The 26408-nt window shown below is 40.6% G+C and overlaps 2 protein-coding genes across 3 annotated transcripts; both read right to left on the reverse strand.

The window, feature by feature from the left end:
- Positions 1–30: 30 nt before the first annotated feature.
- On the reverse strand, positions 31–8256 carry LOC104414765 (protein NETWORKED 1A). Of its 2 annotated transcripts, XM_039300543.1 has the most exons (6): positions 7793–8256; positions 7550–7586; positions 7137–7251; positions 6766–7024; positions 1768–6026; positions 31–1501 (listed from the first exon to the last, which is right to left on the reverse strand). In XM_039300543.1, the coding sequence occupies exons 4-6, from the start codon at positions 6866–6868 to the stop codon at positions 461–463; spliced, it is 5403 nt and encodes a 1800-aa protein (XP_039156477.1). In that variant the 5' UTR covers positions 6869–7024; positions 7137–7251; positions 7550–7586; positions 7793–8256; the 3' UTR covers positions 31–460. The 2 variants fall into 2 exon arrangements, with proteins under 2 accessions (XP_039156477.1, XP_010024232.2); XM_010025930.3 differs by lacking the exon at positions 7137–7251.
- Positions 8257–20879: 12623 nt separating this feature from the next.
- LOC104414766 (protein tesmin/TSO1-like CXC 3) lies at positions 20880–25986 on the reverse strand. Its single transcript, XM_010025931.3, has 10 exons — positions 25758–25986; positions 24708–24868; positions 23905–24610; positions 23096–23571; positions 22923–22994; positions 22232–22412; positions 22066–22161; positions 21880–21946; positions 21621–21759; positions 20880–21539 (listed from the first exon to the last, which is right to left on the reverse strand). The coding sequence occupies exons 1-10, from the start codon at positions 25809–25811 to the stop codon at positions 21170–21172; spliced, it is 2322 nt and encodes a 773-aa protein (XP_010024233.2). The 5' UTR covers positions 25812–25986; the 3' UTR covers positions 20880–21169.
- Positions 25987–26408: the final 422 nt, after the last annotated feature.

Consider the following 26408-nt stretch of genomic DNA (forward strand, 5'->3'; position numbering starts at 1 on the left):
ATCCAAGTAGAGTCAAAAACATAAGAGACGTGGAAAACTGGAAATCACATCACATCCAAATCCAAGCTACTCAATGACCATCTTCTGCCCTTAGTTACAAAGCTTAAGCTGTGTACATCGATTCCAGATACCACAAATTCTGTATTACAACGAAAAATGGCACCAGGTAGCTTGAGCCGAGAGAGTCTTCCTAGATAATGCCGTTAAAATCTGCCGATCACCATCTACAAGCAAATGGTCTACTGCAAGGATGTACATTACGACTAAACAGAATCGCAAACATAACTCTCTCCTGATAGCGCCCATTGCTCCTAATTATTCTGGTCCCGGTGAACACAAAGGACCAACTGTTTCACACCTAACGAGAACATATTACTAGTACATGAAACAGAAGGCAAAATGCAGCCCCTAGAAACAGGCAACTTTTGTGACTCTTACATCAGCACCTCGCTTGCTCCAATCACTCATCAGCATTAGGCCTCCTGCAGCCACAAAAGCAGGCCTTCTTCTTTTGCCTTTCGCCATTCCTCGATCCGATGTAAATGAAATCCTTCAGAATGATGCCCGTGCTGCTCCTCGAGAACCTGCTCTTCCCTTTGCCTTTTTTCTCGTCCTCCATCTTCAGCAAGATGTAGTTGATATTCTGCACCTCGAACTGCAAGCGGCCGATCTTCTCACTCTCTTTCTTCGCCTGCTCCCTTATTTTCTGCTCCCGGACGCTCTCAATGTCCTCCATCTCAACTTCATCCGTCTGATCCAATGAGGATAAGTTCACGTCGATATCTTTCACCAGATGATCATTCATGACCATCAGGTGCATGACTGACTCCTGCACTTCTTCTAGCTGCCTCTTCACTGTCTCGTACTTGACCTTGTGTGACCTCTTGCTCTTCTTCAGTTCCGCTTTCCTTCTCATGTCTTGCACACTTGCCTGGAGACCAGTCAACTTCTGAGCATCAGAAGCAAGTCTGTCCAAGATCTTTTTCTTGCTTCTCTCTTTACCAAGTTCTCTACTTGCCGAGACCCTGTCAATGCCCAATTCTTTCTCAATTTCTAGCTCTGACGAAGGGTTTAGACTATTCTTCCATGCATCTTCAAGCATCTGATTGTTTGGTCTTTCTTCATCTCTACTGCTTATTTCATTAAGCAAAGAATCTGAAGCTTGATCAAGTGGAATATCTTTCATCAATTGCCCTGTCTGCGAAGGAGGAATTTCGCATTTGGACTCGGTTGGCTTCTGGTCATCGCTGATATCATTTCCAACTACTATTTTCTCTCTGTGGAACTCCTCCCTCTCTGGCGAGTCATTTTCGAGATTCACAAGCGCATCTTGACTTTTCTCCATCCCAACTCTTCCCATTTCTTCCCTGACAGCCTTTTCAACAGCTTCAATCCTATCTTGCATCTTCTGCAAATCTGAGACTGCTGGTACTGTAAAGCTTTGTTCTTCTAGGAACTTGGCATGTCCATTTTCAGGAAATGGATATGCCTTTTCTGCATGCTGGAGAGAATTATAACAGAACAATATATTATCTTCAGCTGAACTAGCTCGTTGCTCAAATGGCATTATACCATATGATGCATCTAAAAGGCATGGAAAAAGAACGAGTTGCATGTCTTTACTATTTACCTTTACTCTCTGGTTTTTCATAAAATTCAATATTAGGTTGTAGCAGAAAAAGAAGAGACTTTCTCATTCAGTCATTACTTTTTGGTTTATCTACTCAGCTAGTTTTGAAATGCAAACTTCTCGATGATGAACAATACCTGGTGCTTCCAGAAATTGGATTGTGGCTTGAGAGATGTCATCCCATCTCTAAGAGACGATAGGATGGGAACATATGCAGATAGCTCATTCTTTAGTCCACCAACTTCACTCTCTAAGAACCCAAGTTTTTCTTTCATCTGTTCAATATCCCCATTCTTCATAGCACTTTCATCCCTTAGGCTTTGACAGACTTGACTTAGCTCCTGAACCTTATTTTCAAGTAGAACTTCTCGAATGGAAGAAATTTGGAGATCAAAGTAAAAAGTTGCAGCCTCAGCCTCCCAAAGTTCAAACTCATTGCTCCTCTCTTGCAGCTCTGAACTCAAATTCTCTTCTCGAATCCTGCGTTCCTCGATTTCATTCTGTAATGTGTTCACTTTGAGCTCCAGATTCTGTTTGACCTCCAGAAGACTTTCAATTTGCTCCTCCTGTCTTTTCCTTATTTCAGATAACTCATGAATCTGCTTTTCGACAATTTCTCTACCCACTCTTGACTCTTCATGCTTCCTTTTTAGTTCCTCGACAGTTCTCGACAATTCAATCGCCGAGAACCGTGAAAGCTCCAGTTTTTGGTCTACTTCCGAAAGTTCCTTTGCCTTCTCTCTCAGAAAATCGTTGCCAATCAAAATTTGGTGGTTTATTTGATCATTGAAGTCTCTCACTTCATTGAACTCTCTGTCCAACTTCTCAATCGAGTCAACCAGGAGTGACTTTTCTGCCCTTTCTGTCTCTAGTTTCTTCCTCAACACCTCAATCTCCTCCCTTAGATCGTTGTTAATTGTTTGGAGGCCACAAAGATCAGCAGCAAGAGCTTTTAGTTCTTCAGCTTTCTCCTTTCCAAAGCTCTGGAAAACTAGAGAGAGGTTACCAAGAGAATTCAGTTCTTGGATTATCAGAGAGTTTTCCTCTTCAAGGGCATGCTTCTGTGCTTCCGAATCTGTAATCTTCTCCAGCAAAGCTTGGTTTTCAACTTGTCTGTTGGAGTTATCTTCCTGCAAAAGCTGGTAAGCCATCTGCACATCGACCAATTTCTTGTGCATCACTTTTAAATCAGTCTCTAGTGCCTCCTGCTGTTGTTCTGCCTTGCCTAGATCCAATTTCAAGAGGTTTTTCATCTCTAGAAGCTCATGCTTATCTTTTTCCTGCATCATACATTGCTCAGTCATGATTCCGAGCTCCTGCTTGAGGAAGTCTTTACTTGACTCTAGCTCATTACACTCTAATCCGAGTCCTCTGAGAAAAGCAACTAACACAGTGTTCTCAACCAGCAACTTTTGCTCTTCATCCTTGCTCCTTGTCAGCGATTTCTTTAATTGCCCTATTCTGTCCATTATATGCACAAAAGGCAGTCGGTCAAGTTGGGAAGGTATTTGCTGTTTCACGATCTCACCTTCACGCCCTACTTCTGCATCAATTTGAAGAGCCTTGAACACCTGATAAATTTCGGTCTTCAGCCTTCCAATTTCATCTGCCAGCATTTCCCCTTCTACCTGCTGCTCGAGATTTTCACTCTCCAGTTCATTAATCAACTTATTGGATAATTTCGAAGCTTCAGCGTGTTTCTGACATTCTAACAAGAGGGATAAATTCTTTGCTTCCAGATCTTCTACAAACTTCTGCAAGATGAATATCTCAACTTGCGCATTTACGGCTTTCTCCACTTCTTCCTCAAATTCCTTCTTCCTCAGTTGAATTTCGTCTTGCAAAAAGTGTACATGGTTTTCCAAACCTGCCAAACGTGCCTCACTTGATTGTACATGAGTTGCACGTTCTTGTTTCTCCACACCAAGGTAGCCCTTCAATTCTTCGACTTGACAAAGAGTGGTTTCTTTCTCCTTCTCCAGTCTATCACATTTTTTTTCCAAGTTGTCAAACCTCCTTTCAAGACTTCCGAGCCTCTGCTCCACATTATCCAAGTGCAAGGCAAGGTTGCTTCTTTCATTTACGAGGCTGGATTTCTCATTAATAAGCAACTGGCAGAATTCATCTATCCTCTTCGATTTCTCTCTCAAGCTCTCAGCCTCAGATCTTGCAGCAGATATCGAACTCTCCAATGATGAGTTTTTCTCCAAGAGCTTCTGCATGTTCTCAGTAATAATCTGTAGCTGAGAAAGCAAAGCAGCTTTATCAGCAACAAGACTGTATTTTTCTCCCTGCAATGATTGGCAATTTTCCTGTAACAGCTTGATCTTCTCTTTGGATTCTTCTAATGCACTGTTTAACTGGGACAGGGATATTTCAAGCACCACATTTTTCTCTGAAATTTTGTCCATGTTCTTTAACTTTTCATAAAGAACTTCTCTCTCATCTCTATCCCTTTTCTGGATCTCTTCCAACTCAGAGTTCTTGCTTTGCAACTCCTTCACTGTTTGTCCAAAACATAGAGGGTCGAGACCTGCCAACTCCACTTGGGAGAGAAGTGCTTTATAGCACCCATTTAAGCCCTTAATTTCTTCTCGCAATTGAAAAATCTCTTGCTGGAGAGCGGTACTTTGTGCTAATTGTGTTGTGAAATCCTGCTCAAGCTTCTCTTTCATCTCCTTCAAGCTATATAATTCATTCTTCATATTCTTCTCCGAGATGGTGGAGGATGTGTTGAGTTCAGTGAGGCTTCGGTTTTCTTCCTTGACCTTAGTGATCTCTTCCTCCAAACCATATTTGCATGTCTCCAAATCCTTCAACATCTGAAGCCCGCTTTTTATTTCCAGAGCCAGATCTCTCTGCTCTTTGTGAGACTCGTAGTGCAGCTTCTGTAAAGTCTCCAAACTTGCTTGAACATGGACAAATTGAAGGCGATCATCTTGCATTTGTTCTTGAATCTTGCGCAACTCTTCATGCTTCCTAGAAAGTTCCTGGTCCTTCATTGCAACCTTCTGTGATAGGTTCTCTGCATCAGACTGCAGAGACTGGTTTGACTTCTCCAATAAAAGACGCTGCTCTTCAGCATTCTTCAACTTTTCGGCACCTATTGCAACTTCACTATTTAGCCTTCTGGCATCATCTTGAGCACGAGAAAGCTCACTTTCCATCCTAGCCAAAGTTTCAAGACACTGCTTGTACAGGAATGCGACTGCTTCTTTCTCTTCATTTGATTTAACAACAGCATGCTCTAGCTTTTGAATTTCTGCTTCTGCGTTCGCAACTTGCTCAGATAGCTTTCCAGCATCCATCTCTGCAAGCGAAATTTTACTTTCTAGAACAGATATTGTCTCCAGGCATTGTCGATACTGAAGTAGGCCAGCTTCTTTTTCAGCTTCTAGTCTGGAAAGTTCATGCTTGAGATTCTGCGTTTCAGTTTCTGCAGAAATAGCTCGCTCACTAAGACCTTTCGAATCCTCTTCAGCTCGAGAGAGCTGCATCTCGAGGCTGGATATCTTTCTTAGACTCTGATTGTACTGAGCAAGGCTAGCATCCCTTTCAGCTTCAAGTTTCTCAAGCGCTTCCTTCAATATTTTTATCTCAATGTCTGCTTTGCTTGCTCGATCGTCCAGACCTCTTGCATTCTCCTGAGCATGGTCTAGATCTCTCTTCAGGTTAGATATCTGTTCCAGAATTTGCTCGTATTGTGACAGCATAGAATCCTTTTCAGCTTGGATCTCAGCCAAGATCTTCTTCAAGGTTTGAACCTCAATTTCTGCCCTACTTGCACGTTCAGACTCTGAAGCGACTTGGATTTTGAGATTTTGATTCTCGCTAGATAACTGTGACAACCCATTTTGCAAAATTTCAGGAAGGTTCAACCCTCTGCTGGTTATTCCATCAGCAGGCCTATATTGAGAAGTCACTTCATCAGACTCAAATATCTCATGCACCTGTTTCAGACCTTTCTTACTTATACAAGAGGTGGAACCTGAGCTTTCTGAGTATGCTCCATGTCTTTTTACACCAGATGCATTGTTTGAAGAGAGAGATGAAGCATCTCTATTTGAATCATACATTTCAAACGATGCCCGGCGAGGATGAGAACTTTCTGGTGTATGCGGATCAACCTCACCTCCTGATGAAGTGGATGCTGAATCTTCCGCCAGTTCATCAGGTACTTGATCAGGAAATGCTTCTGCCATAGTTCGATGGGCTTGGCGAAGCTCCACTGTGGCATGGTTGTACCTCTCCGCGAGCGCACGATAAGCACGGTAGAACTCCTCGACCAATTTCATCAGCTCTGGGCGTCTCTTGTAGTACATTTCTGCCCTCCTCGCAAAAGAGTCCGCATCTTCTTCGATAAGTTTGATCATTGCTTTGACTTTGGCATCCATATCTGGTTGCAGAAAAAAAGAAAAGCTAAGCAAAAGTGTGGTCATGAATGTAGTTAAATGTGCATGTCACACACGTATTCAAGAAAATGCATTTTTAAGCTGCTCTGGCATTGAGGGTATAGTAATCGCAAGGTCTGCAATTTATTTGGGGTATGCTGGAACTGATCCGTGAAACAGTAGAACTTGGATGCAACGAGAGTTGAGAAAAAACAATTGACATTTCCTTACTGCAGATGAAATATGAAGAAGACCTCCAATCCAATGTCGAATAACCAATACATATATACTCTAGGATCAGAAAATAATGAGCAATCTATTGTGACAAGCTCAGCAAAATCATTTCAAACCCTTTTTTGTCGGGCAAAAACAATACACAACTTAAGTAGTAGACATAGTAACTCAGCTCGCGAGCAAGACTCTAGTAAATGCAAAATCTTCAGGTCTGTATAGGGGCACACGATCGAGAAGTTTTTAGGGTTTGTAACTTGTAGCTTCTTGCAGGGACAATAAGCCCATCTTTTTCCTCTTCAAGTAGGGAAGCTTTCAAAAAGAATCGTTCTTCCTTTGAAAATAGTTCTTCCTGACAATCAGTCAATGAGAGTGCAATAGCAGCAAAGGTGCTTCCATGACTCATTATTATTGACCCAAGAACAAGCTAGCATCTCGTAGATTGAAAAGCCATTTGAAGAGGATCCTCTTAAAATGCAGTTAGGAAGACTTTTCATGAATGCAGAACATTACCGGTGAGATTGTCCTGAAGCCATTTTGAATTCTTTGGCCTAATGTGGCTACTCCACCACCAAGAATACAAGCGTCGTGACTCGGAATGTAACAGAGCTGCCATCACCACAGCAAAAAACAGTGCCGCAACTGGTTTCGGCTTAGCAAAAGCCTCGTCCTTGGACCAGTGACAAAGGCCTAGTTTGTAGATCCAGGCCAGAGTAAAAATACCTAAGTCTCCAACTTAGCAGCCTTTTTCATATGAGTCTTTATCTGTGAACTGAGAAATAAGACGTAAGCAAATGTGAGCATAACAGAGATAGCGTATGGAATTTTGACTGTCAACCACAAGAAAACACTGAGGATTTTTGATGAACTGGAGATTTCCAAACCAATTTGCGTTTGTCGCTCTAGACTCCTTTCTACCAATAGGGAAATCAAAGCACGTATGGAAAGAATAGGAAGAAGAAATGGCAATGCCTCATCCAAAACCGGGTGCTGCTTAATCTGGGGGTAAGAGTGAAGGGTCATAAATTGTTTATACCAAGGATAAGCTCAAATTCAGACAACGAAATCCGGAAAATAAAAAGTGGAAGTTAATAACGCGGTAGGTGAAAAAATCAGTGAATGAATGATTTGTCCAAAACAAAACATTTTTGACGTATTAAAAAAAGTTTTAAACTTTATGCACATAGATCAATCAGTAGACACATAGCAAAAGAAATCCAAAATGAGAAAGTAAATCCAGAATGCTTCATGGTGCAGCAGAAGGAGTTTACTCCAAACATCAAGCAATAAAACTTACCGAGTAAAATAAAAGGAACTTGAAGCTTTGAATTTTCCTGCAAGCGAGCCAGAACACAAACAAGAACTGTATTACAATCAGTTTTTACCAAACAGAAGATCAAAAGCTACCAAGTTCAGAATAGCTCGTTTCTTTTAGGATCCGCAAGCCAAAACCCAAGTCAAGGAAGAGAAAGTTAAGCCCAAAACCAAAATTTTCACCTAAACCCACCAAAGGCTTCGTCCAGAAAAGATCAGTACTCACCAAATGAACCGACTTCAACTTGCGGATCAGGAAGCATTACAATCACCCAGAAAGAGATTTTTCGGACGAGCTTGAAGCTCTCAGATCAAGCACGAACAGAAAGAGTGAAAATGTATAACCAGGAGATGCGCCAATCACCGGAGTCAGCAGCTGTGATACTAGGCTTCCAGCTGCTACACCTCTCACCTTACCCCATTTCCACTCTCTCCTTTCTCTCACTGGAATAACTTTTCTGTTTCTCTCATTGATGGGTCACTCTTGCATTATATTTCAAGATTGGGTGGTGTGTACTGCCCGTTCACAGAAGAGAGAGAGACAGAGAGAGAGAGAGAGAGAGAGACTGAAACAGGCAAAGAATGGTAAGGTGAAATGGCAGTCCAGTTTAACCATGGAGAAAGACTATGAAAATGTTCAGATTGTCTTCCCCTCTTTTAATTTGGCAGTTGGACTTTTTGGTAAGTAATTAATGGGAGTGAATAGTAGAATCTGATTAGGGGGGCTTGACTTGCCAACATATTAATACTAATTCTACTAAATCAGCTCAACCACATTTTGAAAATTTATGAAATTCGTGATGATTTAAAAAAAAAATACACAGATTCCTATATAGCTAGCTATAGAATAAATTTAAATTAATTTCTCTTTTACATGATATAGACGTGATTACTCGTATTATTGAGTAAAAATAATTTTATAGTCGAGCTTTAACTTGCACCTCAATTGACCCATCACCACTTAGTAATTGAAAAAGCCCGAAGCTTTACCTACAGTTATTTACACTGTGTCTTCTCTTGTTTTTTTTTTTTTTTTTTAAAGGTGGGATTGGACTGTCTTAGGGGGATGATCAGCGGGGGGTGGAGCCTAAGGTTTTTGCACTTGGCATTAAGATCCAAATGATTTTGCTCTGCTAAAATGTGGTAATGATTCAGCTTTTCATTGGGTTTCGAGGAGATAAAAAATTTAAAGAAACCGTGAATCCCAGATTTTGCTGTCCCTTGTCGCCACTTTCGTCACATGTGCAAAAGGGTTTCTTGTGCCTTGTGACAGATTTTTTTGGTGACTAAACTGCCCCTAGCTTCAGATCTCAACAAGGTGCTTTTCTTGCTTCAGGTGGCTGTTCACATTGCACACGGGTAACAGCTTACCTTTTCCCACTTTGCTTTTTCTTCTCTCTCTCTCTCTCTCTCTCTTTTTGAATCTCTCTTTGAATGGGCAGTGAAGATGCAGAGGGTCACTTTCACCTACAAGGCTATGTGAGCTACTAATGAATGGGATTAGTGACTAATTACTGATTTGCATAGGCTAACCACAGCTTATTTTAGAGGAAGTACAACTCGAGAGGTTGAGGATTGGAAATCATTTCACCGATATGGACCTTTATGAGGTGCATGTCAATTACCTAGACACTTCTTAACTTGCAAAAAACAAAAAAAATGATATGTTCGTTTAGAGTGACTTTAATATTACTCTTTTAATTTAGTTTTACCAATAGAAAGTTTTGTTTTTTCAAATTTAAGACGTCGCCTTTTTATGTAATACAAAGGTTCATACTTACAAGACTGCGATGGCTTTTGAACACTGGTTAGTAGTCTTGCGACGTTTGATAAGAAGCACCAGCCGGTTATACTTTAGATATCCTTAAAATGCCATACGATATATGTGTTGTCAATATTCATTGATTTTCACTTTGCATAGAAAAGTTTTCTTACTGTTTTTAAGGGCCTTACGAAGTGTTCCTCGGAGAGTTATAACGAACAACATAATAATATATTTTCTCAGCAATGGTCATGCTGTAATGGATCGATTGATTGACATCCAAGTTCCAAAGTCCATCCAGCCCAAAAAAATATATTTAAATTCAAGGGGAAAAAACAAAATACAGCTCTCTTATCAGTTTTTGAAGTCAGTAGGTGATCCCTATAAGTCAAATGCGTGCACTGATTCACCATAATTCCAACGAAGCAAGTTGCTGTTGGCATTTTGACTTCTTGCCCCCATTAGATTAGCCAAATCACTTTAAAACTGTCACAAATTTCAATATAGCTGATGATATAGGCAAAGGACATATGTAATTGAAAAGCATGAACGGTTGGTCTATCAAGGCAATTAAACATGGATTTCCTTTCCACAAAATTATTATCACTTGATTCCTGTTTATACATAAAAGTCATTAAAATACTCTTAAGATGGCAACATATATTATGATGATCCTATACAAGTAAGTCATTAAGCAAGAGATGCACATGCAACCTTAGCCACGTTGCATAGAATATGACAATCAAAACACAAAGAATCAAAATATGGATAAAAAAAAAAGGGGGGTTCCGTCTTACCCATCTCGAGTTCAATTCTCAATTTAGGCATTCTACAAAAAAAGAGGTTTATCATCTACCCGAAATCTCCTACGTAGATCATAAACTGCTCATCTTCGTCTCTCTCGAGATTGATCGGTAGATTCAACATGGTGAAAAGGTTCTTTACCGAGCCATTCCGATCAGTGTTTCCTCTTTGAAGAAGATGGGCGCACACGAAATCGATGGAGGATTTAGATTCTGGCTAATAATCGTCACCTTTTTTAAGGTGGGGCGTCGCCCTTTCTGAAGGTGGGGGCTTCTAGGGACGGTGGTGGTTCCATTCCTTTTTGTCATCTCTCCAAAAGGCCTCGAATCGAAGAGATTCATATCTTTATAGCGACGGTTCTCTTTTCGTATAGGTGGGGGTGGGGGGTGGGGGTGGGGATGGTGCAACTAAATCTTGAGGATGAGGACATAAATTTTATTGAGGCCATCGTGGAGCTATTGGACCTTTTAGCGACCAGATATCGTTCTCGGTGGAATTTCAGGTGTGTTTTTTTTTTATCGTTTGAAGCTCCTTTCGATGCTCATATCTACGCAAAGAGAAGCAACCTCAGGCCCTCGGGGGAAAAATAACAAAAGAAAAAACTGGAGGGAAGAAGAAATTAATGAAAGGAAGGAGTCATCCAATAGCAATAGCGACAGTCTCACCACCTTGAGCTTGATTTTTGCTTGGAGTAGCAGTGAAATGCTAACATCTAAAATCGCCTTTCCTTAAATATAAGGTCGATCTTATTATATCAGCAGTAAAATTGTACGGAAAAGTGTTGGAGAAATCTCAAATCCATTACGTATGTGTCAATTCAATCAAAAACTCTTTTATTGTGCCAATTTTGTTTTAAACATTTTGACTTAGAACCAATTTAGTCCTTCCGAACAATTTTGGCCAGATATTACTATCATGGATGCTGGTCATCCTACATGACACGACCGACGCTAACATGAACATTTTTAATAATATTTTAATAATTTTCGATTTTTTCCTCTCTTTCTTTCTTGTTTTTTTCTCTAAGGTTGGCAAGTGCTAGCCTTGCCTAAGCAAGGGTAGCCCTCGCTGCCACAAGTGGGAGAGGATAAGCATCGATAAGGCTGCCCTTACCATATTTGGCAAGGCCAAGCGTCATTTAGTTGAGAGTTGGCCACGCCGAGCATCAACACTAGAGGAAAGAGGAGGAAAAAAAGAGAAAATTATTAAAACAATTTCCACATTAACGCCTGCAGTGTCACGTAGGCCAACTAGTGTCTACGTTAGTAATATCAAGCCAAAACTGCTAAAATGATTAAATTGACACTAGGTCAAAAAGTTTAAGACTAAATTGGTAAAATTAAAAAAAAAAACAAAAACAAAAAAAAAGGACTAAACTGACACAAACATAATAGATTTATGACTTTTCTAACACTTTTTCCTAAACTTATATTATTTATGCATATTATAGAGTTCATTATTAGAATGTCTTAATCTCTAGCTTAAGAAAGATAGATGATCGGTTTAGGATAGATGGATGTGATAAATAAAATAAGCACATATGCATATTAATATGGTCGGAATGAATAAATCAATGTACAAACTAGAGAGGATTTATAATTAAGGTATAATGGGCTAGGGCTACTCAAAGGGGTGACGAGCAGGAACGATCATATTCATCCCCGTCCCACCCTGCATGCAAGAGAAGCAAAACTCTCACACCGAAATCCATCGATCATAAAATTCAACTCTTCTCACTCGGATCGGAGCAATGTGAATATCCACTATTTGGATATGTCAATTTGTCATCATCAAGAGTCAAGACGAAGCCAACGCGCGTTACGTACCCGGGTGAAATTATAGGAATACTAGGCATATGATCTAACACTCAACCACCTAGGTCATTGCACCTACCTTCAACTTTATTATCTATAAACATTCTCACCATTTCAAAAGTAATGTACTTCAACCAACACGGTTCTTATGTTCTTGGAGTGGAAGGCAAAGATCACTTCATCAGTCTATCCAGGTGAGAGCCTAAAAGGAGAGAGAATGAAGGCTTGACCCTTACTACTGTTGGGCGAGGCATGACCCTGCTGGATTTGGCAAAGTTTGGCCTTGCCCATGGCCAGCGATGCTCAACTCTCGCCAGCCAAGGAAGGGCCTGGGCAAGGCTACCCATATAGCCTCTCATGAGGCCAGAGGTTGGGTGAGCCTCAACTGGCGAGGTTGAGCCTCACACAGCCATGGCCAAGATTGCTTGAGGCCAGTGAGAGCCTGGCGACCGACCGGAGGAAGAAGGATGTGAAGAAAAGAAAGAGAAGAAGGAAAAAAAAAAAATTGTTCATATTGACGTCGATGGTACCACGTAGGACAGTGGATATCCATGATAGCACCAATCGGCTGAAATTAGCAAGATGAATTGAATTAGTACAAATTAAAAGATTTAAAGCTCAATTGGTTAAAAAAAAAAATTGGGGACTAAATTAGAATAATTGCAATAGGTTTAGAATTTTTTTTTGTAATTCTTTCCAAGAAAAAATGATGGTCGAAAATCTCAATGAAAATGCTAACCTATCTCATCAGTTTAAGTAGTTGAAACGATCATACGAATAATACCATGAAAACAACGCTCAGCACACGAAGAGAGAATCATCCTCAATGCGTTTTTGTGCCCTCCCGAAAGACGGTATTACGTGCAACACAACTTTTGCCGTCGTTTTACACCGACAAGCGAAGTACTCTTCCGTAGAATTCGTTGATACTCGTCGACACAAAAATCGTCCTCATCCTATTGTTTTGCCACATATCCGACTGAAGAGTACACACGGAACTTCCGCATTGAAGATCACCATAACACAGGACTCGCCGACGATCTTCACATCCCTCGACGACTACCTAACGGCAATGAATTGCAGCAAACGCACGACGTACGAAAGTCGTGGCCGGTGACCACTACCGACCGCGACAGCGCCATTTGCCGTTATGATCAGGCACGTGATGACTCGGCGCTAGGAGTTCAGACCATGGGTCGTTTTGGGGAAACACCGTGGGTCCTGCGACCACGTGGGTTGATTGGAGGAGGACGCATGCAGAGCCTCAGAACATGATGGAGTCCGATGGTCCTGATGCTTGAATTCGCTCGGAGGATTCAAGGAAGGCAATGCTTGTCTGGTGGAACAAGATGCCGTTGGACGATGGGACATCCATCAACCCACGGGAATACAACCCGTTCGGATGGATGTGCAATTAGTTCTACTTGTTGTAATTATGGGGTAATGGCTCCGTATGTATCTCTAGATATTTTCAACAACAGTTTTCCTTCTTTAATAGACATGTGTCATGGCGCGAAAGAAAGTCGATCCAAAAGGGTTCTAAGGGACGGTCATGACACATCCGTGGATCAAGCAACCATCGGCTTGTATCCGAGTCCTTCTCGAGTGTTTTAGAATACTCCTAGGGGCGAGCAATATGGTAATTGTATTCGTATATAATAAATGCGGGTAGTTGATAGCTGGGGAGATGTGATCTCTACCGTTAAATCGATGAGAAATATACGGATACGGTTTGCTTTGTATTAGTATATATAAGAGTCTCATCTCCCTCATTGTAATCATCTCATTTACAAGTAAATACAATCCAAAGCTTCTCTCTCTAAAGTTTCTCTCTCTAAAGATCATTCTGAGTTGAGTGTGACTAAGGCTACTTGGGAGCTACTTGGGAGAAATTCTAGGCTGCACAGGCAAGGGAACATAGGATCAATCGGCCTGTGACACATATCTCTTTCATTTTCTGCAGTAGTTTTCTTTATCATTAATAAACCTATCAGGAAGAAGATATCTTCTTAGATCACACCATTTCAATCTTTTGTAAATTGAAATCAACTACTCTAGTATACACAACATTGTGTTAGTTCCTGGAGAAGTTCGATTGAATCATGTTTATGTAGTTCTAAATAAGCAAGTTCAAGGTGTTGTATTTTGGAAAGCATAATTTATAAATCTACTAGGCACTCTTGATAAGAACTAATTGTCTTATGAAGATTTGGTAATTTGTAACTTACCTCTTGTTTAATTTTTTTTATAATTTTATAGCAACTAAGTAAATCCATGTTTGGTATATGTCATCGCTTTCTCATAATTAATATCTGTGTTTAAGTTTACAAAGAAACAATATTGTATTATGTCCGTGGGAAGCCATGGTTTCCATTTCTTAGAGCGAACTTCTCGCAGTTGCCCCACTATCAGTGCTAGTGGAAGTAGGGCTATAGTTAATTTGAGTCTGCCACAAGCGAAGCCAACACTGCACCCGTGAATGAACCATTATCTTATGAGACCAAGGAGCATTAGAGCATTTGAATATGCGATGATGAGGTTCATACTATATGTGAGTGACTCCTCACGTCACTAGGCCGATCCCCGTCATGGTACCCCAATCCTTGCTTTAATTAGCGCCGAACAAGGTATCCTTGTCTTTAATCTCACTTGGTTAATTAAGTGGTTAAGGAACGAACTTGTTTGTAAAAAGTGGATTAGGTACACGACACAGGTTTTGTTCCCAATATTGTATGCACAAGTGGTTCTATTTTTGGGCCACTCATCCAAGTTTTGGTCTGTCTTTTACCCACTCCATTAGATTAGTAGGACACTTCCTAGGTCCGGTGCATAACTATCTAAGGTTACCTTTGTTGATGGGACTCGAACAGAAATAGGGAAGATCAGCAAATTGTATAGAAAGAAAATTTCAATTTGAATCTACTTGATATCATAGAATAAAACAATGAATAAGAGAATGAAACGCACGAAAAATAATCAACAACCATCTCTTTGAAAAAGAAAATGATACTTGTGTATAAGCAGTGTCCAAGCATGTCCGACGAAAAGGCACGATCTTTCACCTAAATAAGAAATAGCAAAATACGATTTATAATTGTTCTCATAAAGTACCATGACAATCTTCCGTGTTACAAAAGGAATTCGAATTCACATGCAAAGAAAATAATCAATATATGTCGAAAAAGAGACACAATCTCGATATGGAATTAGAGTAACCTTGGAACTCATCAAAAGCCGTAAAGATCAACATTCCCGTTCGATACAATTCATGGGTTCACCATAGCACCCAATTTTGTGCAATGTACACAAGTGTTTTCCTCTATCAATCCACAACATAGATGAGTGAATAAAGGGTAATTGTAGGGAGAATTACTAAAAAAACCCTCAACGGCCCTCACCTTTGCCAATTGCCTAGTTGTAGTGACTTATTGGAGGATGAAGATGTAGGGAAGGAAAAAAAAAAAAACAGCAAAGAAAACCCATCAAAATTAGTCGAATGGATGGCACAAATACAAACGATTTATAATTCAATTAGCACATTGCAATAGATTTAAAATTGTTTGGGTAATTTTCTAATAATCACATGTAGCTAGCTCCTCTGAATCCAAAGTCTGTTTGGACATATTTGAAAATATAATCAACCCACATTTCAAAGAATGGGAGATATGATAGATCACAAACAATGTGAGGACATTGTTCGATCAATTTTGAATTTATTGTAAAGATATCAATTCAATTTTATACCATTGCATCGATTCGAATTTATTCATAAATTTTTCAATGTTACTAATTTAGTGCTAGAGATTTGCATGAAATTTCAGTATGGTTCAAAAGAATTACATTTGAATTTCGCGTAAAAATTTAAGATTAAATTAGTAAAACTGAAAATTTTCAAAATTAAATAATATCTATAAATAAATTTACAAATGATTAGTCAGTTTTCCTAAAATGATTGACGTGATTTATCATCACAATAAAACCAATCATGGAGACATCATGCCGGGGATCAGACAACACTCTCACGCATATTGGATACCCCAATTTTTGTCCCCACGAAAAGGACCCTCACGACAATTTTTACTTTTTGTTTTTTCCTTCTTCTTTCCGAATAATAGAAATATCGCCAGATCACTTCTTGATTTTTTTTTGTTTTTCTCCTTTTGCCCGAGTTTACGGTATTCTGTCAATTCGCGAAGCGTCTACATCGTTTTGGTTGGGGAAAATGAACAGGTGAGAAGAGCCATTCGACACATCTTATTCTACTCCTAGCGTGGTAGGTGACTTACAGCGGCTTTAGGCATACTGCAAAGCAAAGTTTTCTTTAGATATTTTTTTGGGTTACAAAGTCGATCGATTTTGAAAGATATCAGCTCCATTTATTTCATATTAAATTCAATCGATGTAACCTAACATTTTTGTCAGCTAGACCGTCGCACCTAGAATTGACGGAGAAAAAGGCTCAGCCTCTAAGAAAGCTAATGGAATACTTTTCTGTTTTTGAACTTGACCCATTGTTTTGGTGTTAACTCGGGTATGGAAAAAAGTTACATACGTTGTTGAGATTATTTATTTGTAGAAAGTTCTTTCCAAAATTCTACGAGTGTCTTTCTAGATAGGGGGGATCGTGGTTTTCTAATAGTTAGTTGTACACTCGTGATTTGTGTTTGCTTACGCAGTATAGATATTGTAGAGAAGGTTTGAACTCGAGGTTTCTTTAGCGTTGTGGAAGTCTTATGGTGCATTTAGCAATCGGCCAAACAACGAGAATTCATATTCTTTTGTTCCAAAGAATAAGTTTGGAACATAATTCCATTTGGTAAATTTTTGTTTCTAGGAACAAATTTCTATTTTTTTTTTCGAAAGTAGATTTGAACATAATCGAAGTAGAAAAGATTAATTCTTTATTTAGGGAACAATTCTAAAATCAAGCCAATCTATTTTTTTTCTTTTTTTCTCTTCTTTCTTCTTATTCTTCTTCCCTCTATCTTCTTTTTCAACTAATGCTGCCACCGCCATTGTCGTCTGCCACTGCTGCGGCCCTTCACCGCCGATCACCAATGACCAATTAGGCGAGGCCCGGCGAGGCCCGGCGAGCTCACCGGTGGCCAAGCAAGCCTCCCCCGAGCCTCCCCCGGCCATCGACAAGCCTCGCTTGGCCGGGCAAGGCTAGCCCATTCATGGTTGGGTGAGATCGGCGTCACTGGCGACGTCAAGCCCGTTGGCGACTAGGTGAGCTCGACCTCGCCGGATCTAGGCGACGCTCTAGCGATCGATAGACGTTGAAGAATAAGAAGAGAAAGAAAAGAAAATAAGAAAAAGGAAAAAAAAAGCAATTAAATTATTTAAAAATTATTAAAAAATGTTTTGGATTAAAAAAAAATTACAATAGTACCAAACGCAATTCTATTCTGAAAATAAAAATTTTGGACGATTCCAAATATCTTAAAATGCTTAAAAATTATTATCGGAAATAGAATAAAAAAAAATTATTTTTTATCAAAAATTATTTTCGGAAATAGAAGCGTTATCAAATGTGTTCTTAGCGTCTCTTAGAAAATAACACTAGAAGCAAGATGAAGTACATAGGGTGTGACAGGAGAAGCGGACAATTCTCGTATACTCGAATATCAGGTGGCGGACAAGAAACGATGGGTGCTTAATGGAGAGTTTCTTCTCAATGATGCTGCCAAAGTCCAAAGTCTGAAGTTGAGAAAAACACTCAAAACCTGTAACATCCGATATGCACCAGTCGTCTCAAACGAGTGGATTGTTGGGATACCCAAATGAGATGAATAAGCTGATTGGCTGACAAGATCTTGCCACGTGGTTGTCCTAATGTAGGGAATCAACGGTGGATAATTGCCCCTTGGCATGGGCACATGGGCCAACAATAAGTTGCCATATGTCAGAAGGACACTGTCAAAAACTAATTGGGCGGAGGTCCGATGAGGCCTGGCGAGCTCATCGATGGCTAGGCGGGCCTTGCTCAGGCCTCCCCTAGCCATCGGCAAGCCTCGCCTAGTTAGGCGAGACTTGACCTCATAGATCTAGCAAGGTCGAGCCTTACCGACAACTGGATAGGGCCGTTCGCCCAACCAAGGCTCGACCGAGCCTCACCCAACTGTCGATGAGGCACGGCCGTCGAAGCGTGGCCTCGCCAAGGGTCGGCGATGCTCCGATAAGGTCGCTAACCCTCATCTGGATTAAGAATTTTCATAACGGTACCAAATGCAATTCTATTATGGGAATAAAAATTTTAAATAATTATCAAATGCCTTAAAATGTTTAGAAATTATTACCGAAAATAAAAAAAAAAATAATTTCTGATCAGAAATTATTTTCGGGAACAGAAGCGTTACCAAACGCATTCTTAGCATCTCTTAGAAATAACACTAGAAGCAAGATGAAATACAGAGGGTGTGACAGGAGAAGCAGACAATTCTCGTAGACTAGAATATCAGGTGGCAGACAAGAAACGATGGGTGCTTAACGGAGAGTTTCTTCTCAATGATGCTGCCAAAGTCCAAAGTCTGAAGATGTCAAAGTTGAGAAAAACACTCGAAACCTGTAACATCCAATATGCACTAGTCGTCCCAAACGAGTGGACTGTTGGGATACCCAAATGAGATGAATAAGCTGATTGGCTGACAAGATCTTGCCACGTGGTTGTCCTAATGTAGGGAATCAACGGTGGATAATTGCCCCCTGGCATGGGCACATGGGCCAATGATAAGTTGCCATATGTCAGGAGGACACGGTCAAAAACTAATCTTACTCAAAAGAGTTAGGAAATAGGATGTGTCATTTTTATGATTCATGATTTAAACTTATCAAGTCAAAACTCTCTAAAATATCCTAATCAGGTAGGAGTAACCGAGAATCCTACCATCGTTTTGAGTCATTTCAGCACAAAACAAAGTTCACATTCCTGCAACAAGTATCCAACAATGGCATTTGCAAGTGAAGATATTACCGAATTAAGTACTTCTTTCGAGAGTCAATGAACATGCACTCGACCATGTCACAAAGAACTAAGAAGAAAGAACCCACTTGATCCAAAAGGTGAAATATTCTCAGCATTTGATCTAGAATGGCCCTTTTCTTTGATTCTTAAAGAGCGACGATTTCCATCTTATTTCCATCTTATGGATCGGTAGTACTTGTCGGGGCTGAATCACTGCCTAGGGGCTTATTGATGTCTACTCCACGGTCGAAACAGAAAGGAGGAGGACTCTGCTTTTAAGACAACCGACACCCAAAAAGCAGTACGGACACATACAAGGCGCCTTTTCCTCTTTCTTCCACGAGATCAATAGTCAGCGAGGGAAGGGAAAGAAAGAAAAAATGAAACATTGGCCTCGATTGCGCTCATAAATGACAAATTCAAGTCCAACACATACCCACGCTCCCCTCGCATCGTCACCTACCTCCATTATTGCATTCAGAATCACCAGGAAAAGGTAAGAGAGAGGGAGAGACAGAGGGAGATCATGAAGAAAATGGGAATGCAAAATCGACGTGCATGGGACCCAGATGCATGTAGAAAAGACTGGAATCATGGGTGTCTTTGTTTGTCGTGTTCTAGCGGAGAAGCCAGCCAGGACACCACTTGTTTTCATTCCGACACCCCCCACAAGATTCTGAAAGTTACTAATGATCGATAGGGTTTGCATGCACGAGACTCGTTCGGTGCTGTTCCATCGTGTTTGCCGATTCTTGATGGCAGGTTTTGAGAGGACAGAGAAAAGGTAAACAAAAATAAGGGTAGTACTTGCGCTCGTGTTGGAATGGGAAGATGATGATTATGACCTGCGTATAACCTCTGTGGACGTGAAGCCCATGGAGAATCTCTCCCTAACTTCTCTTTCTTACTTTACTATTTCTGAAATTTGCTGACGTAGCACGCGATGTCAGCTTCACATGTGAAAAGAGATTCGATGAAGAATGGTGGATAGATGTCGGCACGATTTGTTAGTATGATTTCGAGGTGTTCATCGGAAGGAAATGAATCATTTCGAAACGATGGTTGTCTAATTGTCTTTCCACCATTGATTAAAAGCATTATAATTAAAGGCTATCGCTCTTTTCCCATAAAGAAAAGGAGTAATTGCATAAAATAAACATGGTGATGGATATGTGCTAGCAAAAAAAGTGGGAAAATTATCCAAAAGATCTTTACCCTATTATAAGGCAACCAATTTAGTGCTAAACATTTCAATTTGCCATAAGACTTTTTAAACAATCTTTTCAAAAAAAAAAATAGTGTTTTTATTATTAAAAAATAAATAAATGACAACCATTCCATGAAGAAGAGGCCTCTGATCTCTTTACTCTTCATCCACCATCTACTTCACAATGATAGTGGGCCTCAAATTTAGCCGTCTCCCAAGTCCTGGACCACTGAACTTTAGCCTCAGTTAGCTGAGGACGGCCTTAATGCAAAACCTGCCACCATCTGCTCCTTTTATGGAGATGAGTTGTCAGTAGTTGAGATTTTTGTGAACTGCGCCGGTCGCAACAGTTCTCAATTTTGAGACAAATTCTAGTGATGGGAGCATCAAACTAAATGATCTTCGAGCCTTATGTGCCTGTTGAACCTCTGCAGACATTACTATATATGTTCATAAGAATAAGAAGTGTGGAAATGATCCCGTTTACAGGTTTTAACTTCGTCGAAGACGCTCGTAGATGGAGTTCCAAACTTGAAACCAGACTGAACAGCGGAGCATCGGAGTCAAATGAAATCAAGTTCAAACACATCGAACATTAAGCATTTAGAAAGTCAAGCTTAGTACCAATGCATCGAGGACTAAAATTTGCAAATCGAACTCGTTGGTTAAACGGTAGTCTCTGTTCTTGCGTGTGGCTTAGTTACACTAGTGTTTATATCTTTGTTAGCTCTGTCCATACAAGCAATCACCAGACACCAACTCTTAAATACGGAAAGATCAAATGAGCTCAGATAAATAGCGCCTATGAGACAACCTTAGCAGTTACTAACGGGACAACCGGGTACTGTACAATCTACAGCTACACCTCTATAGTTACAGGGGCAGAAGCAAATACATGCAAGAAACGATTAAAAGAAAAATTATCTAATTACTCAAGGTAGTTTTTATGGGCAAAGGAAAAACATTTTATGATACAACAATAGGGCCTCTAAAGCATACAACTACCACAAACAAGGCCACTAAGCCAACTATTCCAAGTCACTCTCACCGTCTCAATGCTGGGTGAGAGAAGGAAAAGAAGGTATGGATTTCAAAATCAATCTCCGCCCGCTCCTTAGCGGAGGGGAGGAACCAAAGTCGCTATGCGGTGAAGAAACCCTCTTGCCATTGGGAGAAGCAGTTTTGATTACTGCATTGGGAGTGTCGTTGCTTCGGAGCACCTCTGGCATCTTGCCACCAGCATTACTATTGTTATTATTATTATTATCGTCGTAATGCTTCTCAAACTCAGGCTGCGGGGCAACATGTTTATGTGTCCCCTGATTTTGACCCGCATGAAGTACTGAAGAGGAGCTGGTGGTGACCAAAGATGTGGATCGCGGCGGTTCATTCTTTGCTGAATATGTAGTCTGAATTGATGGTCTGGTACACACAGAGGACCATTTAGTGTTTTTACTATCATTGTGAAAGTTTATCAGCAAAAGAGAAGCTACGTGATGATACCCGTAATATGCAGATGGCGTTGCTTGAATTGGATCCCTCTGTTTTGCGACTTCCAGAGAACGTTGGTTCCCCACGCTTTTTCCGATATTTTCCTTCCCTTCATCAATTATTTCGGCCTCCACACCATTTAGAGTAGATCCTGGGGTACATTACGACAACTATTTTAACAACAAGAATCACAAATAGCAACTAAAGGAGTCCATATGGAAAAAATTAATACAAGCAAGATGCAAAGATTCAGAGAGACGTATCCACTCACCGTCTTTTCTACCGAATGAATTTTTACAACCTTCACATCTGCAGTTGAAGGAGCAACCAACTCCGCCCTTTTGTTCAAAGGAATGAAGTATTTAGATAGGATTATTTTGTTCAAGGGAATGAAGTGTTTAGATAGGATTATACGATGTGAAAAAATAAATAATAAGAAGGAGAAGAAAGTAAGAACCTGATAGCATTCACAATACTTCTTCAGGCAGCCAGATTTCTTGCAGTTGCATCCCCTCTTATGCCGTGCCGAAGCAGGGGTTTTATTGGAATCATCCTGCATGAATATTTGTTATGAGATAGCAGTTCTGATTGCATTGATAGACTTTAAGGAATATGTGTCTAACCCCAGTATCAGGAAAAGAGTCGGAAGCTCTAATAACTTTTGGAGCAAATGCAAGTGGGTTGCGTGACTCGATCTGTTTGCGAGTTGCAAGAACAGTATCTTCGTGAATAGGCTTATTGAGGCAGTCTAGGCATGCGCACGGCTCGATGCAGTAGACACCAGCAGCAAAGCATTCACAGTAACTACAAGAACAGGGAAAAAGATGACTTTCTATTTTATGCATTTGTTTCGTTTTATATATATGCAATCCGTAAGACCATCTTCACATTCTTTAGAAACAAAACTAGGAACCCGATTACTGTTTACCTAAGCAAAAACAAAAAAAAATACTAAGTTTCACGTGCTAATGGAAAGAGGCTAATGAAATGCAATCAGCACCATGACAATCCAGGCAATAGAACAATTTGAAGCCCAAGAAACAGAAAGAGGATAAGTGGACAATTTTCTTGACACAGTGATTGGTGCTCATCACATTTATTGACCACCTGGCCAAAACACAACATAACCATCCCACGTATAAGCCAGCATATAATAAAAGATGGAGACTGGGAGTAGTTCATGGTTAACTAAGACTCATATGAGAAGTTACTCTTTGTCAATCCAAATGTCAGTTACATATAAACTAACTCTTTTGACATATTTATCATGGGACATTTACTTATTCATCAGTCTCAAAAGGAAACATTACTTACAGCTTCAGACATTTGGATTTCTTGCAGTTGCAGCGTTTGCAGGCCGTATCTTCAGAATGCTCTGCTTTGCGCCTGTCAAGCAACAAGTAGTGTTCTTAATGTTAAGTAAATTGAACAATTGTATGCATCATAATGAATCTTTTCACACCGAGGTTTAATAGTTGTAGACATGCCTCTTTTTCTGAGGACTGTTGTGGTCAAGCTCTTCACTGTCAGGATATGCACATGACTGCGAACCATCTTGTACAACTAGGACTCCATTATCGGCAGAACCTATGTCCTCAGAAGCAACTGAAGTCAAAGATTCATGAAGAGATTGATGGGAATTGGGAAGATTCAATGAGCTAGAAGAGATTTGCGTGTTCATCAACTGATTTTCACTCAACAAATTTCCATGTTCTACACTTTGGTAGTCGTTTGAAGTGGTCGCCAGAGCATTTAAGTGCAGACCAATTCCAGGTAACGTGCACCTCAAGGGATCACCTTCACTTTCAACAGGCAGCTGCCCATCGTTCACAAGAGTGTTTTCATCATGTTGAGATAATGCAATGTGACTATAATCCGAATCGTCACCAGAGAGCTTACGAAGCTCAGCAATCTCAAAGTCCAGACAACGCCTCCTCAAGCCCCGATGGAAATTAGGGACAGGCTGCAAATATTTAATTCATAAGATTGTCGACTAAATGATGTGCAAGCAAAGATGCCCATTAGCTACGCTAGACCAGGGAGACACTACAAAAGTACATCAGGAGTGTCACTTAATATAGTAGTGTGTGCATCTAATAAGAACAGATTGAGTATGTAACAACTGGACACCTATAGCAAATAAAGTTTTACTTTGTAATAACTGGACTTATGAAAATACCTTTCAAGTGATAACTAATGCTTGTGACACAGTGGAAAATGAGGGATTTGCTATAAGCACCACATAATGTACACGTAGACTATTGAATTCAACTAACCAGAAATGTGGCATCATTACCGTGTAATCAAAAGGCACACATGTTCCTGCATCATTGTGCGAATTCTTGTCCAGCTGGATTGACATATACTTATCCAAAAATTTATCCAGATTATGGTAATCAAGATTCTTAATTGCTTCCTTTTGCCCGTACGCTTCATCAGTTGGATATGGGGGTTCTATTTGTTGTTGTTCCCTAGACGGTAAATCCACCTGCTGCGATCTCTCAAAACCACTGACATCATCTGGTGTGAACCTTGACATGAGAGAACTTAAACATGCTGTTCCAAAATCAGGTGATCTCTGAACAAGCTCCCTAAATGCCTCAACATCATTAGGAGAGCTAAAAATGAACAAGTCACTAGCATCAATTGGCCATTCTTTCTGTTGTTGACCTTCACCTTCAGGAAGTGGTTTCCCAGAAGATTTCATAGCCACCGGTATAATGGGGGTCGACATACCAGCAGTCTCTACTGCAGCTTCTGCACCAGCAGAACAAGTTGTCATGTTACCTTCCGGATTATAGAAGCCACACCTCGAGGTCTGAGGAAACTCAGTTGCAAAATCTGAATGTTCCTTGCATGGTTCAGCATGAACTTCAACTGAAACCTTTTTGTCAGAGCTTTTGCTTCTCTGAGAAATGCCATTAATAAAATCCCCATTTCGGCAGACTATATTGTGGTTTTCAGAAGAACAATCGGGATTTGATGGATCTAAGCTTTGATGCCTGAAAAGAAAAAGTCAAGGAACGAGATGTATAGTGATTACCACTGATGATACAACGCACTTGCTTTGCAAAGAAAATATGCAATGCCATCAATTACCTCCGCAGAAAACTCGGGTCCTTGTGAAAGTTGGCATGAGGCGAAGTGAAAACTGAGGGAAGGGCTGTGAAAGGAAGTGAGGTGAAAGTCTGAGCTATGTGTGTGGATTTCACGGGCTTGATAGGTGAGAGACTTCTGATGAAGTTAAAAACTGGGGAGTCCTGCCGATAGAAGGACAAAAACATTAGACCATATGAAGATTAAACGTCACTATTAACAGGGAAGAGCAACAATAGCTGAAAAGAAATACCTTAAATGACAAGACAAAAAAAATGAAGCGAAACAAGGCTGCCCAAAAATTTGCACAGAAAAAGCAAACGATTTCGCCAACCAATTAAACTACAATATAGCTTAAAACAGCAGAGTTCTGTAGGAAAACCATGGGAGCGTGCAAAAAAAATCTTCTCTTGGCATGAATTATTGGTAGAACGCACTCAGCAAAATCACCATTTTCCCCCTGAAATAATCAGAGAAGAGAACTGACAAAAAAAAAAAAAAAAAGAACCCTTATTTCTAGACATAAAGTTGCATCGGCCGGGCAGAAAAACCAATTCTCTCCCCCGAAATCATCTCAACAATCCCTACCACCAAAACCATCGGAAGGAACTGCTAGCAAAGTGAACAGGGTGATCTCCGAAAGTGCACAACAGATCGATAAGCAAAGTCATCAAACCACACGGACAAAACCCAAGAAAACTTCAGAAGGCCGAACCGTTTCTGCTCCGAAAAGGACAAACCTTTCCTCACGAAAACACCCACAGAGAAAAACCCATCAAAAAGAAAAGACCCCCGAGCGCAGCGGCATCGCCATACAAACGAAGAACAAAAAGAACCCAGAAAAAACGAAACACCGACAAAGAAAACCCATTAAAAAGAAAAGACCCCCGAGCGCAGTGGCATCGCCACACGAACGAAGACGAAAAAGAACCCAGAAAAAAACAAAAAAAAGGGGGGGGGGAAGAAATTCACAGGACAACCACGAAATTGAGGTCTGCAAAGAAAACCCACAAAACGAAAAACCTAGAACCGGGAACGCGACGAGAATTCTACCTCGTGGGCAGAGACGGGGGGAGCGGCGATCTGGGTCTTCTCAGGCGTGTCCATCTCCACAGACCCACCAAACGCCGCTGCGCATCTCTCTCTCTCTCTCTCTCTGCGCGCGCGTGCTAAGTGTGCGGCGAAGTGAAGTGAAGTGAAGGAGGGAAGCGAAGAAGGGAGGGAGGGAAGGAGGAGGAGAGAGATTCAAGACGAAGCGGGAAGGCGGGAGATGGGAAGGATTTTCTTTTGTCGCGGTCCCTTCGGAGAGACTGATGACTTTTCGGCGACGGAACCAGGAAAGGAAAAAGCAGTGTCCCCACACACACACACGACCCTGTCCTTTCCGGCCACCTGTCCCTCTCTATATATATATAGGCCCTGCGATGGGACCTCAATTTCGCCCCCTACAAAAACCGGCTCTGAATTGAATTTGCACTCATCATGCATATCATCCTCAGATTATATCATTGATGCCCCATCTTGTGAAAAATTACCATTCAAATCATTTTTGCCTCAACCACTGGGATTCGCCCTAGTGGCCACCCTTCCAATATGGAAGGGGAGGTGAAGGATTCAAATCCCCACCTTCTCATGGGGATGGGGCGGGTAAAAGACGAGAGTGAGTGTAGAGTAGGCATAGAGTATGACTGACCAAAAAAAAAA

The sequence above is a fragment of the Eucalyptus grandis genome, chromosome 8 (genome assembly GCF_016545825.1).
Source record: "Eucalyptus grandis isolate ANBG69807.140 chromosome 8, ASM1654582v1, whole genome shotgun sequence".
NCBI lineage: Eukaryota > Viridiplantae > Streptophyta > Magnoliopsida > Myrtales > Myrtaceae > Eucalyptus > Eucalyptus grandis.

What these genes read in the sequence shown, in the direction of transcription:
- LOC104414765 (XM_010025930.3), bottom strand. Translation starts at nt 6,868, where the DNA reads ATGGCAGCTCTGTTACATTCCGAGTCACGACGCTTGTATTCTTGGTGG. An exon ending in GCTTCAGGACAATCTCACCG is followed by an intron (nt 6,027 to 6,765) that starts GTAATGTTCTGC and finishes TTCTGCAACCAG; the next exon opens with ATATGGATGCCAAAGTCAAA. An exon ending in CCAATTTCTGGAAGCACCAG is followed by an intron (nt 1,502 to 1,767) that starts GTATTGTTCATC and finishes AATTCTCTCCAG; the next exon opens with CATGCAGAAAAGGCATATCC.
- LOC104414766 (XM_010025931.3), bottom strand. Translation starts at nt 25,811, where the DNA reads ATGGACACGCCTGAGAAGACCCAGATCGCCGCTCCCCCCGTCTCTGCC. An exon ending in GTGTGCCTTTTGATTACACG is followed by an intron (nt 23,572 to 23,904) that starts GTAATGATGCCA and finishes AAATATTTGCAG; the next exon opens with CCTGTCCCTAATTTCCATCG. An exon ending in ACTCTTTTCCTGATACTGGG is followed by an intron (nt 22,162 to 22,231) that starts GTTAGACACATA and finishes ATATTCATGCAG; the next exon opens with GATGATTCCAATAAAACCCC.